Consider the following 18871-nt stretch of genomic DNA (forward strand, 5'->3'; position numbering starts at 1 on the left):
GAGTCAGGTCAAATAACGCACAGGGCTCGGCATGACCAGCCGTTTGATAGGACCGGGACCACCCTACCACCCGTCTAAGCAAAGAATGGGTCGAAGTGGTGTATTGACAAAGGAACGCTATTCCTGAAACCAGTGCCCTCAACCACCAGACTCCCGTCCTCCACCGACACAGGGGCGCAACCCACGGCAAACAGGCTGCCCAACTCGGTCGCCATTTATGACCAGCAATGGGGTGCTAAGTCACATTTTTGTTTATCTTCCCTAGGTCCCCACAGGGACACGGTATGTTGAAAACATATGTTAGCAGAATGATATTGATACCATGATGTGCTGTATATACCAAACAGGAATAAAGCAGGCGACGTGTGTATGAGGATTACTTGGTATTCATAAAAAACAATGACATTTATAGGGACGGCAAAAAGTCTTATATCCTATGCACATAATAGTGTTATGAGACATACGACTGTATACAATACTTTTCCTAAATCTTGCCATTTTGCTGTGACAGGGTACAGAAAACTCAGTACATGAATAACTTGACTGTCGTTATGGAAAGTACAGCTCAGGTTTATTGCTTGTAATTCTTCTGAGACCTATCTTATGAAATGTTAAAAGTATAATTTTCTATGACTTTCTGGATATGTTCAGGGTCACACCATGGATGTACCTCAAATTCACAAGTAGTGAAAATATGATACTTTATTAGAACAAGCCATGATATCATGTCATCTAAGATATGTTGTCTGTGCCAAGACAGCGAATTCTCTGACAAGGACTTCACAAAAGGTGAGGTGAGGTGAAATGGGGTTTAACGTCGCGTCCAAGATTATTGCACTAATATAGCGACCTGCATGTACGTGTGTGTGTTTGTGTGGCTGCTTGTACTAGTCCGGACTGATGCCGATTTATAGTGCTAGCCCACTGAGATACCATGCCGCAGTTTAACATGAATATCCCACTCAGACACAGTATACTGACTCCGAGCCGACCAGTCCTTGTTTTAGCCCCCTAATGCCGAGCGCCAGACAGGGTAACAACAAGTACCATCTTTTAACGTCTTTTGGTATGATCGAAGCCCGGACCTTCCGCTCTCCGGGCGGACGCTCTACCACTAGACGACGGAGGCGGTCGTTTCACAAAAGTTTATGATTTACATTGTCCTAAAGAATAACATTTTGGCGATTACGATTGAGAAGCGACTGGTCCTGAGCAGCGAAAGGAAAGCCCTTGGTCTCCCTTTTGAAACCATCCGACTACATTCAGGCAAACGAGTCTGTGTGAAGAGAGAGCATGCTGGGCAATTTTAGTAGAATCAGTGAGTATAGTTTTACGCCGCTTTTAGCAATATTCCAGCAATATCACGGCGGAGGAGACCAGAAATAGGCTTCACTCATTGTACTCATGGGAGTCGAACACGGGTCTTCAGCGTTACGAGCGAACACTTTAACTACTAGGCTATCCCATGGCCCGGCTTTTTGAAGAGGTTTCTAATGATAATGAAAAAAGTACTGTGACTCGCTTTTATTAGTTAATGAACATGATGCGTGACATTAAAGAAGGATTGTTTGGGCTTGCCGGAAAACGAAGGCATGTAGTTGAAATGTCCGTCTCTCAGTTGTGTGTTTTAGCAATGAACATGGCTGTTGTGTTTCGCCTTTTCCTGTCAGCCATTTTGTATTGTATCTAAGGCCGCATTGTATTTCCGGTACTGTCCTAAGTTCTCTTTGATTAACACTGACTGGATCTGTTCAACACTGGTTGGAAGAAATGCAGTACCCTCGCTTGACTCAGGTAACTCATATTTAAATTATCTATTAGAAACTTTTAGAATCATAATGTCTTTCGCACCTCTCTTGTGTTGTGCACCACCGCGAGCTCACTTTGTTGATGTATAAGAGAATGAGTGAGTAACATTATTCCAGTTATATCACGGTGTGTCAGCTTAATGTGGAAGGAAAGACCGAAGTGATGCAGGTCTCAGACGTTTACCACTTCGGTGAAACCCATGAGCATGGGTATGGTGCTGACAAACCTAGAAACATATTTGGGGCGAACCGGGATTCGAACCCACAATCATAAGTTTCTAGCGTGCTCAAGGGACGCATCTCTGCGGCGCCTTAGACGACTGGACCACCCGTACCCCCTATTGATGCATTAATTGTAGATACATCTATGTAGCTTGAAGCTCAAACGTACCCGTGTTACAATAGGCCAACTTCACTTAACATGACAACACTCAAAAATGCACTTATCAGAAACCATTAATGTTCTCTACTGTAAGATATGCCACATAATCCGTAAACTCGTCTCCAAAAGCAATCTGAGACAAAGACAATTTCTACGGTGCGATATCGGGTTTCGTCTTTCTCCTGATGCATGTAAATCAAAATCGCTTTTCAATACATGTTTCTGATTCGTATAACGTTCATTTTCTTGTTTCGTAGACTCCAACAAATCAACATTGAGAACACATGCACAATTTCTGATAAACATCTATAAAATTGACAGATGGGCGGTCAATATTGCTGATTGGGATGTTAGCGCAACTCACTGTCTCACTGTCCTTGTCCAGGCAACTATGGGCCGCCTCCTTGGTCTACTGGTAGAGCGTCCGCCCGGAGAGCGGAAGGTCCGGGGTTCGATCCCCGGCCGCGTCATACCAAAAGACGTTAAAAGATGGTACTTGTTGTTACCCTGTCTGGCGCTCGGTATTAAGGGGCTAAAACAAGGACTGGTCGGCTCGGAGTCAGTATACTGAGTCTGAGTGGGGTATTCATGTTAAACTGCGGCATGGTATCTCAGTGGGCTAGCACTATAAATCAGCATCAGTCCGGACTAGTACAAGCAGCCACACACACACGTGCATGCACGACGCTATATAAGTGCAATAACCTTGGACGCGACGTTAAACCCAATTTCACCAATTTCAACTATGACATTGGTCGGGTCACTGTAACTGTCATAGATATTTCTCCCTCACCAACTTTCTTTCGTTGTTGCATTCGCGATCGTGAATTCCTCAAGTCTATAACTGAGGGCAGATGGTCTGAGGTTCTGCAGTTCGCTGACTATATCTGGATTTAAAAACTTCCAGTGACGTGTATCCTATTATTCTCCCTGTTAAATCTCAGTCCCTGGGAGTTTATAGGCATATTTGCTATGTAATGCGTTATAATATCCTGGGGATTATATTTATACAACTTCGTTCCGATTGTAACATGTAATGAAATGTAAAATCAAATGACAAAGGTTTTCTTTGTATTCCCGAGGATCGAACACGCAACCTTCGTATCTGTAGCCCAGTGAGTGTACCATTAGGGTACAGATCTAGAGACGATGATAAATCGCAATGCTTTTCAGAATATCAAGAACCGTCCGCGAGCAACAGATATTTCACGCCCGTTTCCTAAGGTTCATGGAAATAAATGTTTGAAACATAAAAATGTTGATAAATGTTGTTTTAAGTTTCTTTGCTCGGTTTATGTGTTAGATAAAACCCTTCACCTCGGATTTTTATGATATTTAAAACCCTTTTCTTCAGGATAAAACCTCGGGGCTTAAGCCCCTCGGTTTTATCCCACGGATGTGGGTTTTTGGAATGGGCAGTGCTTTAGCCTCCACGCAGAACTTGCTCGTGGTTTAACCTCTATTGCGTTTCCTCCACACGCCTTTACCACATACAAAAACACCATTTCACTTTGCAACATCAATGTATTAAGATCGACAAAGTTTACAGTAATATAAACACAACAAAATAACATCAACAAACAACATGTTTCAACAACATATGGAGTCTTTCGTCTTGCACACTGCAATCTTTTCCGCTCTGCAAGAAGTAGACTCCATATGATAACCCTAGGTTCCCTGTCAACTGGACAATCTCAATTCCAAATTAATAGCACATAAAGAGAACGAAATAAGACCTAGTTCAGCAAATCAATTTTAGCTCAAAAATAGCAAAGAGCGTCAGCTGCGAAGAAAGAGAGAAATAGATCAAGAATGGTCGGTTAGGTATCGCTGACATCCGTGGAGGAGGCCCCGAAACATTCCACAGGACCGACCCTAAAGGCGCCCGCCTCGGTTCCGTCGTCACCTATAGAAGAACATATACCATTGAAGCAGAAAAGTCGCCACAGACATGCAAATTCACATCGCGTCTGCGCATGATAGGAGTATTTCCATGCAGGATGTTGAGGCCAGAGTGTAACATGCAAGAATGAATTAAAGTTTGTGCAAAACGTAAAACTTAATAATGCCCTTTACTGCTTTGAGCCGGAAGTATCGCCTGCGCATGTCAGGTTGCGACGCCTGTGCAAAGGATTCTGCCAACTGTTGCGAATCCGGCCTCGTCATCGGCGCCTGAGGATATCGAAAAGAGCAACATTGTATGAGGGAGTCTAGAACATAGGACATATTTGTATCACAACTACAGCGCCAAGAGCAAGTTTGAACGTATCTTGATACTTACGTATATCGTACCTGAAATAGCTTTCTACAGACTACACGTGCTCCCCTAACCTATTATACATGAATGATCTAATCTGTTGTGATTTTTATACAAATTCTAATATTTAATCATACAAAAATTTGGACACCACGTGACTATGCCTCGGAGCGCCCATTACCTAGTAGTGATTGTGATCATGTGATTTGTTATTGTAGTCTAGATTATGAGCGGTCCGAGGTTATGTCACGTGATGTTTCCTTTGTCTTCTGATCGCTGATTGGCTGGGAAACTGACAGCCGGAGTCTAGGTAAGTACGCCCCAACAGAACAATGGTCCGATTGTTTTATATCCTCCCTCGTTCATTCCACCTAGGAAAACATCAAAACATTTTATGAAGCGTTCGTGTTTTATAAACTGGACCATTATTTCGAAATATATGTCAAAAGGGAGTTTCTGTATACTTGTGGGCGGTGGGGTAGCGTAGTGTTAAAGCGTTCGCTCGTCACGCCGAATACCCGGGTTCGATGACCCACATGGATACAATGTGTGAAGCATATTTTTGGTGTCCCAAGCCGTGATATTGCTGGAATATTGCTAAAAACGGAGTAAAACCATACTCACTCATCCACTCACTGTATACATCGATGTAACTCGTCGTGACTCGATAACACGCGTTACTGACATACCTGTGTCATACTAGGTATTCTAGTGTGTAGACCTAACACTCCATACCAGATTACAAGCCCAGAGATCACGACTTCAATAGTGTACGTGTTCCGCTAGTAAAACAAGGATATTGTTTACACATAATGTTTACCTCATGTGGCCAACTAGCAGGCCATACATATCTCTAAAGTGTTAAAAGGTGGCTGTGTTCTATTCGAATTGTCGAGCATCTAACTATGTTAACACTGATATGCAGTTACACATTACACCAGGCAGACATATGGAAGAATCGGATTCCCTATAACCTTCTGAAATAATACAAATGTAGTTAGTCAAATAGAGGGCTCAAATTTGAAGCGATTCCGATTTGATATGTATGTCTAATAAAGACTCACGGCCAAAGATTTGTATACATCACATGGTGAGAGTTAAATAGAATATTTACGGTTACAGGTCTCAAATGCTGTTGTTAGTTAGTGCACATGGCCGTTACGACGTAAATTATTGTACATCTAAATTTGAAAAGTAACAATATGGTATGCATACTATAACTAGTGTAACCTAGTGGTTATACAACGTTCGCTCGTCACACTGATACCTACTGATAGGTTAAATCAGTGGCTCGTTACGCCTGATGGGGCGGTGGGGTAGCCTATTGGTTAAAGCGTTCGCTCGTCACACCAAAGACCCGGGTTCGATTCCCCACTTTGGTTCAATGCGTGAAGCCCATTTCTGGTGTCCCCTGCCTTCCTTATAGCTGGAGTATCTCCAAAAGTAGAGAAGAACCATACTCACTCCACTCACATAATAGAGCATTTTATGATGAATTTGTTGACGATTCTTTGTACAACAATCGCTGGTAAAAATATATGTGATCTGCAGTTCAGACGCCATAATTTTACATACTACCATGTGGGCATGTGAAAACATGTTTTCAAACATTTACAATAGCGACTGGTTAAATATTTTATGTACCAATATTGAAATTATGCAGTTTCATCTTCCATGATTACTAGTATAAGGGACGTATACCAGTATATAAGTCTGATGTTGGAGTCACGCATTCATGTTTCAAACAGGGGGCACGGGTGGCCCAGTCGTCTAAGGCGTCGCGATTCACTGTGCAGAGTTGCGTCCCTTGGGCACGCCAGAAACCTATGATTGTGGGTTCGAATACCGGTTCGTCCCGATTATGTTTCTAGGTTTGTCAGCACCATACCCATGCTCATGGGTTTCACCGAAGTGGTAAACGTCTCAGACCTGCATCACTTGGGGCTTTCCTCCCACATTAAGCTGACACGCTGTGATATAACTGGAATACTGTTAAAAGCGGCGTTAAACCCAACTCACTCACTCATTCATGTTTCAAACACTTTTGACAGGGTCTGTTGGGTCGAAGCCCAAATGACTCCATTCAATTACACAAATACTACGCTGATTATTGTCTAACTGTAAGAAATAATTTCCAAAATATATTTTTAAACTAAATGGGAAACATGCATTATGATCCCGGGAATTGGAATGCGGCCAATAATTACATTGGATACAGCACACATTTTAATGTAGACTAAGCAACATAGATTAACTGTTCCAGGATCTTCAATGGTTGATTGGTTAATTCTACATGCATATTTCTTTACTAATACTATAACACAGAGACACACACAACACACGTAGTTTCACGTTGCTGAAATTAAGCACAATATTATCCTGAAAGACAACCAATGTATGATATATGTGGATATATTGGTATAGCATATAAACGTTTATTTTACAATTGTTACCAACTATATATAAAAAGTGTGTCGACAGCTACACTTTAAAGCTTTTATTGTGGATATGTCACATTTTTAAAGCAGACAATTGCTAATATTAAAAATAACAAGTGCCCACTTGACTAAATATCTTTAAAATTATTTTTGACATTCAGTAGGTTTTTCGAGCTCATGCTCAACCAGAACTGGAATTGGAATTTCGATCAATCCAAACATAAAATGTCTGATGGCCGACATAGCAGGAACGTTATCACATGAATAGCATACACTTTAAAGAAGATACACTCAATGATAATCTGCCTTACTGTCGATGTTCTTACATGCTGCCCATAGATACAGTGGGTGATGATGATATAGAAATAATACTGTACACACAACTCAACTCCCACCCTATCTGACAAACGCGAGTAATGTATTCTCTCAACAGAAAGTCGTATCAACTGTATACATATTTGATGAATTTTGAAATATTTATACCCATATTTTACAAGAAACATATAAACTCATCGTGGAAACACATCTAATGCGACTAGGATTAATATTATCAGTAAGATTAACGTGTTGAGCTTCATGATGGCACCATCGTAAACATGACTGAGAGAATCATCTGATCTGAAATCACCACTCCACGACCAATTATAGTTCTTAATGAACAGGACAATGTGATTAGGAATGTGGTATTAGCACTGCATGCGGTCCTTTATACAGCATGGGCTATAATCTCCTGACAGAGTTATGGATCCATTGATCTGGAGTTGGTACACCATTTATCAGTATTGGTCCAGTTGAAATCTATATTTTTAACGCTGCGGTGGAGTTCGGTCAGATGTTTTCCAATTGTTGACCAGTTAACTTCTCTCAAACATTACTATTGTGTTCTCATTTAGAAGATATTTTTTTACTTTTGAATAACAAATTCACTTTTTATTTTCACCTACTTGCGTTAGAATAAAAACGTTCCGTCCGTCATAAATAGTATTGTTGCATGTTTTTACCATTTCGTTTATCAATTTAAAACCATGCCTAACCCGATACCCCCCCCCCCCCCACACACACACACACAAACACACACACCCATGGTAAAGCTGTAAAATATGACTTTAAACATTAAAAATATTATTCAATTTAACTTGAATTCCTAAGCTACATTACGTTGTTTTCATTATATGCAATCTTAGTTATTTTTTAAACGATTTATTCTCAAGATATGAATAGAAATAACCTTTATTACAATAAGAAACAACTTATTTTATCTTTAGAAACGTTTGATATAAACATTCACTTGCTTCGCTTATAGTAAATGGTAGGATTACAGCAAAACCAATGCGTATTATAGCATAACAACTGACAGGATTCAATAGGTTACACATAACTAAACAGTAGTAACTCTCTTACCTGTGTCTCCTGCAATGAACTCGGTAACCGGAAGGTCAGGCCTGTAAGACAGGTAGCCGGAGTCTTCTCTCCAGACGTCGTCGTTCATGTCGCAGTTGCATGCCAAGGTCGGGTCTGCGCATGACTGTGTCATACCACAAGTGCACATGCCACTTCCGGGTGTGGCGTCGCCGAAGTAGTCTGCAATTCCGCCAGTCCTGTTGCGCCAGCCGGTGGTGATGATGCCGTTCCCGTTAGGGTTGTGAATCAGAGCGGCCTTACACCTCCATTGCACAAACTGACGGCAGTTCTCACTGGCGTCGATGATGGCGATGGCGTGGTCGAGGGTGACGTTGTAGTTAAGTCCAAGAACATACTCGCCAGCTCCTTCGTAGCCCACGACTTCTTCCTCCTCCTCCGAGTCGTGGCCTGGTCAGAACATTGTGTGGAATGACTACCTGAATATACACCCTTATATGTTTTGTGTGTTTGTTGTCTAACGACGCACTCAGCAATATTCCAGCTATATGACGGCGGTCTGTAAATAATCGAGTCTGGGCCAGACAATCAAGTGATTACCATCATTAGCATCGATCCACACAATTGGGATACGATGACATGCATCAACCGAGCCTGACCAACCGATCCCCTTGGTCGCCTCTTACGGCAAGCAAAGTCACATTTTACGGCAAGCATTGGTTGCTGAAGACCTATCCTTCCCCGGATCTCAAATGGTCTCTTGTACATTATGTTATGATTCTGTCTACACAATGTGTTAATCATAGATATCGTTTAGTGAGTGAACGAGTATGGATTTGTCGCTTTCAGTAATAGCAGTATATCGACGGGGAACATCAAAAATGGAACCTCAAGGCAACCTCACTGATCATATATGTTTTAGTCTAAAGATCAGGTAATAATGAAGATATGAATAGTGTATGTCTTTATACCAATGACTGTGACGCCAGCTCCATCTTGTGATGTCATGTCGCAGTAAACACGAGTAGGCTCCAGAAGGCCCTCCGCCTCGTCGGGGTCGATATCCGCCATGGTGTTTGAGAGCAAGCCCCGAACACCCCATTCAGAGCAGGTGCGAGCTGTATATGGCATAGATATTTAATGGAAGAATATTTCAATTGGGATCACAATGAATTATTAACTGTAGTGCATTCTAATAAATGAGTATGAGCGTGGTCAGACTTGAATGAGTGCTTAGTCTATATGATTAATTTGTAAATTATACTTCGATAACTTGAGTAATTCATGCAGTAAACACATGTTTTAAGAACATTTACGTGTATCTGAGAATATTGGAACTGCCCTGCAAATATACCTTTAGTAGTCTCTATCTCGAAATCGACATTGAAATTAAAGCAAGATGAGACTCTGCATTAATCAGAGATTTGAGATAGTTGGAGTATTATAAACACTGAAAAGTACATGTACAATGATCGCAGGGAATCCTCCTGTTAAACATACAACTAGATATATTGGTGCGAAAACAGGATTTGCGGTGTAAGTTAACAATCCTCACCCAAGGGTGTGCAGGCAAAGGTGTGGCAGTCAATGGTTTCCTCATTTGGTCCTTCACAGGGAGAGGTCAAGTTGCCGTGTGACGCCATGTCACATGTTCGTGAGCGTGATTTGGTCCCGCCCCCGCATGTAACAGAGCACGTGGACCATTGCTCCCAGGTGAACCAGTCGCCAGGAACTGGTACACGAAGCAAGTGTGGTTATTTGTGGTCGACTGCACACTCACGGCAAGTACGACAGAATGTCAGACAAGTAAAGTGAAATTGTAGATGGAACAGAAATACACATGTGTGTAATTAATCACAGAATCAAGGAGCAGATCCGATTCCTGTTCACAAGAACATATGACTTGAACCAGATGGACTAGATTCACGAACAACATTGAACATTCGATAATTCTTTGCAGATTACCAAAGGTACACCGGGAGCATGCAGTTAGAAGGGTTTAAATAAATGACTAACACAAATGCATAAACATATTTTCTTTGGCCGTATGGTGTAATTAATTGCAAATGTGTTCGCGAGGATTTTTGTGCAGACAGACAGTGTACCACAGCAGCACAAACAAACAACACGTGCAGAGGACAAACTGTGACTGCCATACATCCAAGGGCACTACGAATGTAGGGCAAGGTCAACCATGACAAGTTCATGGTCATATTAAGGTCAAGGTTAGTGGTGTTAGGGGGCTAATCAAGCGAGTTAATTGTTATGCAAAGCTTGTCAATCCACATGTTCCTAGAGACTACTGTGGCGAAAGGTCAACACTATTCGGATACACCGGGCTACCTCTACAGACGGGCTACATATACTCGTGTGATCTGAAATGTAGAAGATCTAGATCATCAACTACCACTAGAATCAGCACGTACATTCACCATGTTCTAAAACACAAATAGTAGTTTTTAATGCACTACAAGCATGGCGTACATATATTGCACTGAACTACGCTTGGCAACAGGAACGTTTTCCACATTGACTAACACGTTACAAACAGCATGGACTGGACAACTTGACTACGGGTATACTGTGGTATATTAAAGCTGCGTAGGCTAATTGTGGATTGTAGAATACACATGTATACAAGAGTGTTCCATGGGGTACCATACACACGTATACAAGAGTGTTCCATAGGGTACCATACACACGTATACAAGAGTGTTCCATGGGGTGCCATACACATGTATACAAGAGTGTTCCATAGGGTACAATACACATGTATACAAGAGTGTTCCATAGGGTACAATACACATGTATACAAGAGTGTTCCATAGGGTACAATACACATGTATACAAGAGTGTTCCATAGGGTACAATACACATGTATACAAGAGTGTTCCATAGGGTACCATACACATGTATACATGGGTGTTCTATAGGGTACAATACACATGTATACAAGAGTGTTCCATAGGGTACCATACACATGTATACAAGAGTGTTCCATAGGGTACCATACACATGTATACAAGAGTGTTCCATAGGGTACCATACACATGTATACAAGAGTGTTCCATAGGGTACCATACACATGTATACAAGAGTGTTCCATAGTGTACCATACACATGTATACAAGAGTGTTCTATAGGGTACCATACACATGTATACAAGAGTGTTCCATAGGGTACCATACACATGTATACATGAGTGTTCTATAGGGTACAATAAACATGTATACAAGAGTGTTCCATAGGGTACCATACACATGTATACAAGAGTGTTCCATAGTGTACCATACACATGTATACAAAAGTGTTCCATAGGGTACCATACACATGTATACAAGAGTGTTCCATAGTGTACCATACACATGTATACAAGAGTGTTCCATAGGGTACCATACACATGTATACAGAGTGTTCCATAGTGTACCATACACATGTATAGAAGAGCGTTTCATAGGGTACAATACACGTGTATACAAGAGTGTTCCATATGGTACAATACACATGTATACAAGAGTGTTCTATAGGGTACAATACACATTGATACAAGAGTGTTCCATAGGGTGCCAAAAACATGTATAGAACAGTGTTCTATAGGGTACTATACACATGTATACAAGAGTGTTCCATAGGGTACCATACACATGTATATCACAGTGTGCCATAGGGTACCATGCACATGTATACAAGAGTGTTCCATAGGGTACCATAAACATGTATACAAGAGTGTTCCATAGGGTACCATACACATGTTTACAAGAGTGTTCCATAGGGTACCATACACATGTATACAAGAGTGTTCTATAGGGTACAATACACATTGATACAAGAGTGTTCCATAGGGTACCATACACATTAATACAAGAGTGTTCCATAGGGTGCCAAACACATGTATAGAACAGTGTTCCATAGGGTACCAGACACATGTATACAAGAGTGTTCCATAGGGTACCATACACATTTATACATGAGTGTTCTATAGGGTACAATACACATTGATACAAGAGTGTTCCATTGGGTACCATACACATGTATACAAGAGTGTTCCATAGTGTACCATACACATGTATACTACAGTGTTCCATAGGGTACCATACACATGTATACTACAGTGTTCCATAGGTTACCATACACATGTATATCACAGTGTTCCATAGGGTGCCGTACACGTGTATACAAGAGTGTCCCATAGTGTACCATACACATGTATAGAAGTGTGTTTCATAGGGTACCATACACATGTATACAAGAGTGTTCCATAGGGTACCATACACATTAATACAAGAGTGTTCCATAGGGTGCCAAACACATGTATAGAACAGTGTTCCATAGGGTACTAGACACATGTATACAAGAGTGTTCCATAGGGTACCATACACATTTATACATGAGTGTTCTATAGGGTACAATACACATTGATACAAGAGTGTTCCATTGGGTACCATACACATGTATACAAGAGTGTTCCATAGTGTACCATACACATGTATACTACAGTGTTCCATAGGGTACCATACACATGTATACTACAGTGTTCCATAGGGTACCATACACATGTATATCACAGTGTTCCATAGGGTGCCGTACACGTGTATACAAGAGTGTCCCATAGTGTACCATACACATGTATAGAAGTGTGTTTCATAGGGTACCATACACATGTATACAAGAGTGTTCCATAGGGTACCATACACATGTATACAAGAGTGTTCCATAGGATACCATACACTTGTTTCAAGACTGTTCCATAGGGTACCATACACATGTATACAAGCGTGTTCCATAGGGTACCATACACATTAATACAAGTGTGTTCCATAGGGTACCATACACATGTATACAAGTGTGTTCCATAGGGTACCATACACATGTATACAATTGTGTTCCATAGGGTACCATACACATTTATACAAGAGTGTTCCATAGGGTACCATACACATTTATACAAGAGTGTTCCATAGGGTACCATACGCATGTATACAAAACTGGTTTCATAGGATACTATACACGTTTATACAAGAGTGTTCCATACGGTGACATACACATGTATACAGGCGTGTTCTATAGGGTACCATACACATGTATACAACAGTGTTCCATAGGGTACCATACACATGTATACAAGCGTGTTCCATAGGGTACCATACACATGTATACAACAGTGTTCCATACGGTGACATACACATGTATACAAGAGTGTCCCATAGGGTACCATACACATGTATACAAGTGTGTTCCATAGAGTACCATACACATGTATAAAAGAGTGTTTCATAGGATACCATACACATGCATACAAGAGTGTTCCATAGGTTAACATACACATGTATACTACCTTGTTATAAAGGGCACAAAACACATGTAGAACAGCGTTCAACAGGGTACCACATGCATATTAACACAGTTTCCACAGGATGCCATACACATGTATACCACAGTGTTTAACAGGGTACCATACAAATTTATATGGCACAAAGCACATACATACAAACATGTTCATAGAGCACTGTAGCCACAAGACGGTAGCCATGTATATGTATATAAGTCCCACAGTACATAATAAATATACATTAATATTTCCACAGGTCTGTATAGACAAATACATGGAGGCTTTTCATTGGGAGCCACAGAACAATATGTTCTAAAGACACGCATAAGAAGGTGTGCTGCAGATATGAGTATCGAGTGTTAGTATGGGAATAAATGGCGAATGTATTAGGTGTTCTAGGGACAAAGGGCAAATATTGAAAGTCTATCGACTATGGTACTTACTTGGACACAAGTTTGGGTTACATGACTCGAGTTCCTCGGTGTCCCCCACACAGTCAGCCCCTCCGTATTTTGGGGGGTCACAGACGCGGACACGTTTCATTGACCCTCCACCGCACGTGGCACTGCACTCTCCCCATTTGCTCCAGTCCAGCCAGACACCATCGACTGTAACACATGAACATCGTCTACAACAGCAATCTGGCTGCGTGGGCAAATGTTATTGCGAAATGCTGAAGAAGAACAGGTGCTGCGTTGGTTAATGTCTTTGTCCTGTGTTATGCAGCATAGATACGCAGCGTTATGGCTTCTTTCAATAATTATTCAATTAAAATCTACCGTACATCTACTATTTTTGTATTGTCTTTAAAATTGTCTTCACAGCATCATGTTTGTAGGTGTGGCGAGCGCCGTCTTGTGAAGTGCCTCTGGTTCACTTTCCTGTTGAGCATAGCAATAGCGCGTGGCACTTACATAAGCTTATTGTTAATGTTTTCACAATACACTTGGAATTGATCTTCCGATTTAGCTTGGTTCTCTTTGTGCTAATTCCTATTGTCATATCGTTCTGGTATGCAGTACAGAATGCACTGATATTTGAAGAAATGAAAAAGTTTCAGAAGCAGAGTATATATTGTTAGTAGAACAATCGGGACAAAGTATGCATCATCTCAATACTGTAATGCACTCCTTGCTCCGATTAGAAAGTGAAATCAAAGACAGGGTAAGGTTAGTTGCTAAGACTAGATATCTGCAGAAAACCCTTGAAGTAGAAGCTGTGGCATGCGCAATAGACTCTTGCTGAGTGTGTTGATCCACACACTTGTTGACGACACCTATTTTGGTTTCAACACATTCGCAGCATTTGTTATGTTATCGATTTTGAATATTTAGCAATATTACGGTGATCATTTATGGAATATTTCAAACCGGAATTATGTCTCTTGGTGGACTTTCCGTTGAGCATAGCAGTAGCATAGCAGTAGCATAGCAATAGCATAGCAGTAGCGCGTGACATCTTACATACACAAATTTGGAATTATGTATTCGAATTTTGCAGCTTGGTGATATTTTTCGTGCCAAGTCATGCTGTGATAATCGTTCCTGATAAGTTAATAGTCAAGAATAAATAGCGACTTGAGGAATTGCGGAAGAATTTTAGAATTGAGGAAGTCTAAAATGTAAAGAATATATTGTTAGTAGAACAATCGAGACAAGGTGTGCATCATGACGATACTGTAATGCACCTCTTGCTCAGATTGGAAAGTGAAATCGAAGAAATGTTAAGATTAGTTGCAAAGACTAGATATCTGCAAAAAAAACCATGAAGCATTGGAGCTGAGGCATGCCCAAAAGACACTTGCTGAGTTTGTTGATCCACACCCAACATGTAGACTACAAGCTCTCAGCATTCATTATGTTATCGAATGTGATCGTGTAGTTCGAAATCGCAGGAATATATCTTTTACTGCAATAATTATATAATTACTACATACAGATAAGAACTAAAAGAAATAGCAGATGCCAGAGATCGAGCTTTGCTGTGTGGAGTAGCGTAGAAGGTAGAAAAAACTCTGGGTTTTCGGATTATTTTTCCAAAAAATTATATTCAGGAGCCTCTCGTGGTTAAGGCTAAGGTCATAGGCCATAGGAAAGGATTGGGATAGTGGTGCTTTCGGTGAGATCTTTGGTCAGGTAAAAGAGACGAACGAATCATGAAGGTCATTTGGAGGAGGCATTCTGTATTTACTTTTCATGCAGGATAACATAAATGATAATAGATTTGAAAGATGACGATATTGTCTCAGGATAGTCACTACATCTTGCAACTATGTTATCATGCGTCTTTGGAACATTGTGCATGCATTGTGTGAAGAGGGATAAAAGACCTTATAATCCCATTTTCTTGCAATGATCCTTTCAGAAAGGGTCAATAAGCCTCCAGACCCAACCCTGGTCCAATGACAATATACAATTGTGTCGGCAAAGCTGTGGTGTGAAGGGTTAAATACAAATTTGGCTGTTAAAGACGAAGTGCTTTGCAGTGCAGTGATTGGTTAAATGGGTAAGGTTTAAGGTTGTTGACGTCATGCAGTGAGGGGACTGACCAGGGCAGTGATTGGTGTTACAGGCCATGGTGTCAACTGCAGGGTCTTGGCAGTCGACACCACCAAATTTGGGGGCGGTGCACGACCTAGTCCTATCTTGTGTGCCTCCACCACACGTGTCACTGCATGCGCCCCATGATGACCATTCACCGTAGACGCCATCAACTGAAAATAGTTCGGAATGCGGCTGCTGCATATTAGTCCTCTATGCAGATATGAGAAGGGCTACCTTTTGGCTGTAGGAGGTACAGACAACGCTCGTAAATACAATAAATGGCATCTCTACTGACATGAAATATAGATTTGAATTATTTAAACATAAATATTGCTAGGCACTATTGATTTGAAACTTGATATAATCAGCGTGTTTATTGTGAACTGACTGGAATACAAACACAAAAAATGATGTTATAATCCATCACTGATAACTTGACTAAAACCCTGAGATGTATTTTCAGAACCTTTTCTACCGAACTTCACTTTTTTTCGTTTTATCACGGGCCGACACACACGCACATGGTTACATATGTGACAAACACGCATACGCCCACACGCACACGCACATGTACGCAAAGACACACAAACTTACACACACACACACAGACACGCACATGGTTACATATGTGTCAAACACGCATACGCACACACGCACACGCACATGCACGCAAAGACACACAAAGACACATACATACATACGCACATAAGGTTGCGGCTGTGATGGGCAATATTTTATGTAATATTCAACCTGGTATGACAGCCAGAATAAATATATTTTGCGACTTCGACAGATACACAGATGAAAGGAATCGGATACTTACTTGGACAGTGATCGGTGCTGCAAGCTTGAGTGACATTGCGAGGCCCTGGGCATTCTTTACCACCATCAAACGGTCCGATACAGTTCCGTGACCTCCACTGCTGCCCCCCTCCGCACGTGAGCGTGCACGTGCTCCACTTAGCCCATTCCGCCCATATCCCGTCCACTGAAACCACCACCTTTAGCTTTATATAACATCTCATACAGACATTCCCTTTAAGCTGACCTTTCAACTTCTTTGACATCGGCTGGCATCAAGATGTACTCAATGAATTATGGTTAGTAGCGAAGAAGAATTAAAAATGCTTCAAGAATCAGTAGCAACAAAATGGCTTCTACTTCAAATTGTATTGACAAAAAACTGATTGTATATGCATACATCATTACAGAAGAAAATATTAGTTTAAGTTACTACGAAGCAAAATTGAAGTTTATGATTTAGCTTCATTGTCATGCTTGAAAAATGTAGGATTAGATTGTCTAAATACTACCAACATTTGTCTGCTGTATAAACTTAAAAGCCATTTTAAAAACCAGAAAAGTATTAAAACACGCTGTAAGCATCAATAAGAAATACAAAAACTTGTTAATTGAAATCGTGGCTTAAAATGATGTGGTGGTGCTCAATGCATCGATGTGATTGAAAGCACGTGATGCACACATGGAACCGTGACAAATGGGTTAATCACGTGACTGGCGTGGCAAGGTTTCCGCCAATTCTTTATTTACAACAAACGTGATAGGCAGTTATATTAGTCAACACGTGCAAATAGGCGTGTCCCAAAAGCAATTATGCGCCTAATTATAGAAATTCAAATAATAGGATGTGATGTTGATGAATATTATTTTCTTTTATATAAAACGGATGGACAGCGAAGAATAATGATTATGAATAATGATGAAGTCATCCTCCTGTTGGCCCCGATTGACTGACCCGGACAGGTATGATTGTTACAGTCCCGGGACTCAAAATGCGCTCCTTCACATTCTTTCCCGGCGTGAAGCGGCCCTTGGCACTCCCTCTCCCTTTGTTGTATGCCTCCGCCACAGCTCTCTGAGCATGCGCCCCATGGGTGCCATGTTTCCCATATGCCGTCAACTTGTGTGGAAGAAATGCATTTACTTAAAGCTTAGCACCTTGAGGAAAGGCCCAAAAACGCTCATTGCCTTTATATATACACAAAGATAAAAGTATCGCAATACCCAGATATGTAAGTTGTTATGTGACCATGTTGACATATATATATATACAGAGGCATTCTTTAAATGAAAATTATGGCATGTCCTGTCCTCCATACCAGTCATGATGAGATGCATGTCGAGCATGTGTCCAGGAAAGCATGCACACCTTGCAACGTGAAAATCATGTTTTGGAGATCTCTCACTGTATTGAGTAAAGGTTACAAGTCATTGTTTCCTCTGTCAGAATTAAGCAATGGGTCCTCGACAACTCAGTACGGAAAAAAGATGGCAAGTTATTGGCATGATCATTGCCGGTATGTCAATGAAAGAAATTGCAAGGCAGCTGGGTCACCATCCTTCAACCATTAGTCGATTGTTACGAAAGCATCATCAGACTAATGATGTCAAGGACCGCCATCGTCCTGGCAGACCTCGCTGTACGCCAGCAAGAGAGGATGCAGCTCTTATGAGGATTGTACGGCGGTTTCCTTTTGCACCAAGCACTGATCTGAAAAGGGAGTGGTAACCTCACCGTCGCATATGCCACAGAGCTGTCCGTAATCGACTTAAAGATGCTGGATATCGTGCCAGGAGACCTGTCAGAAGACCTCTGTTGTCACGTGAACACAAGGCATGGTGTCGAACACGTAATCACTGGAATATTGCATCATGGCGGAAAATCCATTGGTCTGACGAGAGTCGCTTTCTGTTGTTCATGTCAGATGGTAGAGCACGTGTTTGGCGACGTAAT

At 41.2% G+C, this 18871-nt stretch overlaps 1 protein-coding gene across 21 annotated transcripts in view; it reads right to left on the minus strand.

Moving 5' to 3' along the window:
- Window positions 1-3694: 3694 nt before the first annotated feature.
- LOC124114339 (SCO-spondin-like) overlaps window positions 3695-18871 on the minus strand; it is a 46565-nt gene continuing 31388 nt past the window's right edge. For 17 of the 21 annotated variants that reach the window (XM_046474841.2, XM_046474844.2, XM_046474842.2 and 14 more), the window contains 7 exons: window positions 16940-17104; window positions 16122-16286; window positions 14017-14181; window positions 9800-9976; window positions 9216-9362; window positions 8287-8694; window positions 3695-4096 (listed from right to left, as the gene is read on the minus strand). In XM_046474841.2, the coding sequence (XP_046330797.2) occupies window positions 4011-4096; window positions 8287-8694; window positions 9216-9362; window positions 9800-9976; window positions 14017-14181; window positions 16122-16286; window positions 16940-17104 (1313 nt within the window). In that variant the 3' untranslated portion in view covers window positions 3695-4010. The other 4 variants (XM_046474835.2, XM_048400109.1, XM_046474836.2 and 1 more) reach the window with 4 other exon arrangements.

The sequence above is a fragment of the Haliotis rufescens genome, unplaced genomic scaffold (assembly GCF_023055435.1).
Source record: "Haliotis rufescens isolate VD_foot unplaced genomic scaffold, xgHalRufe1.0.p SCAF_2, whole genome shotgun sequence".
Taxonomy (NCBI): Eukaryota; Metazoa; Mollusca; class Gastropoda; order Lepetellida; family Haliotidae; genus Haliotis; species Haliotis rufescens.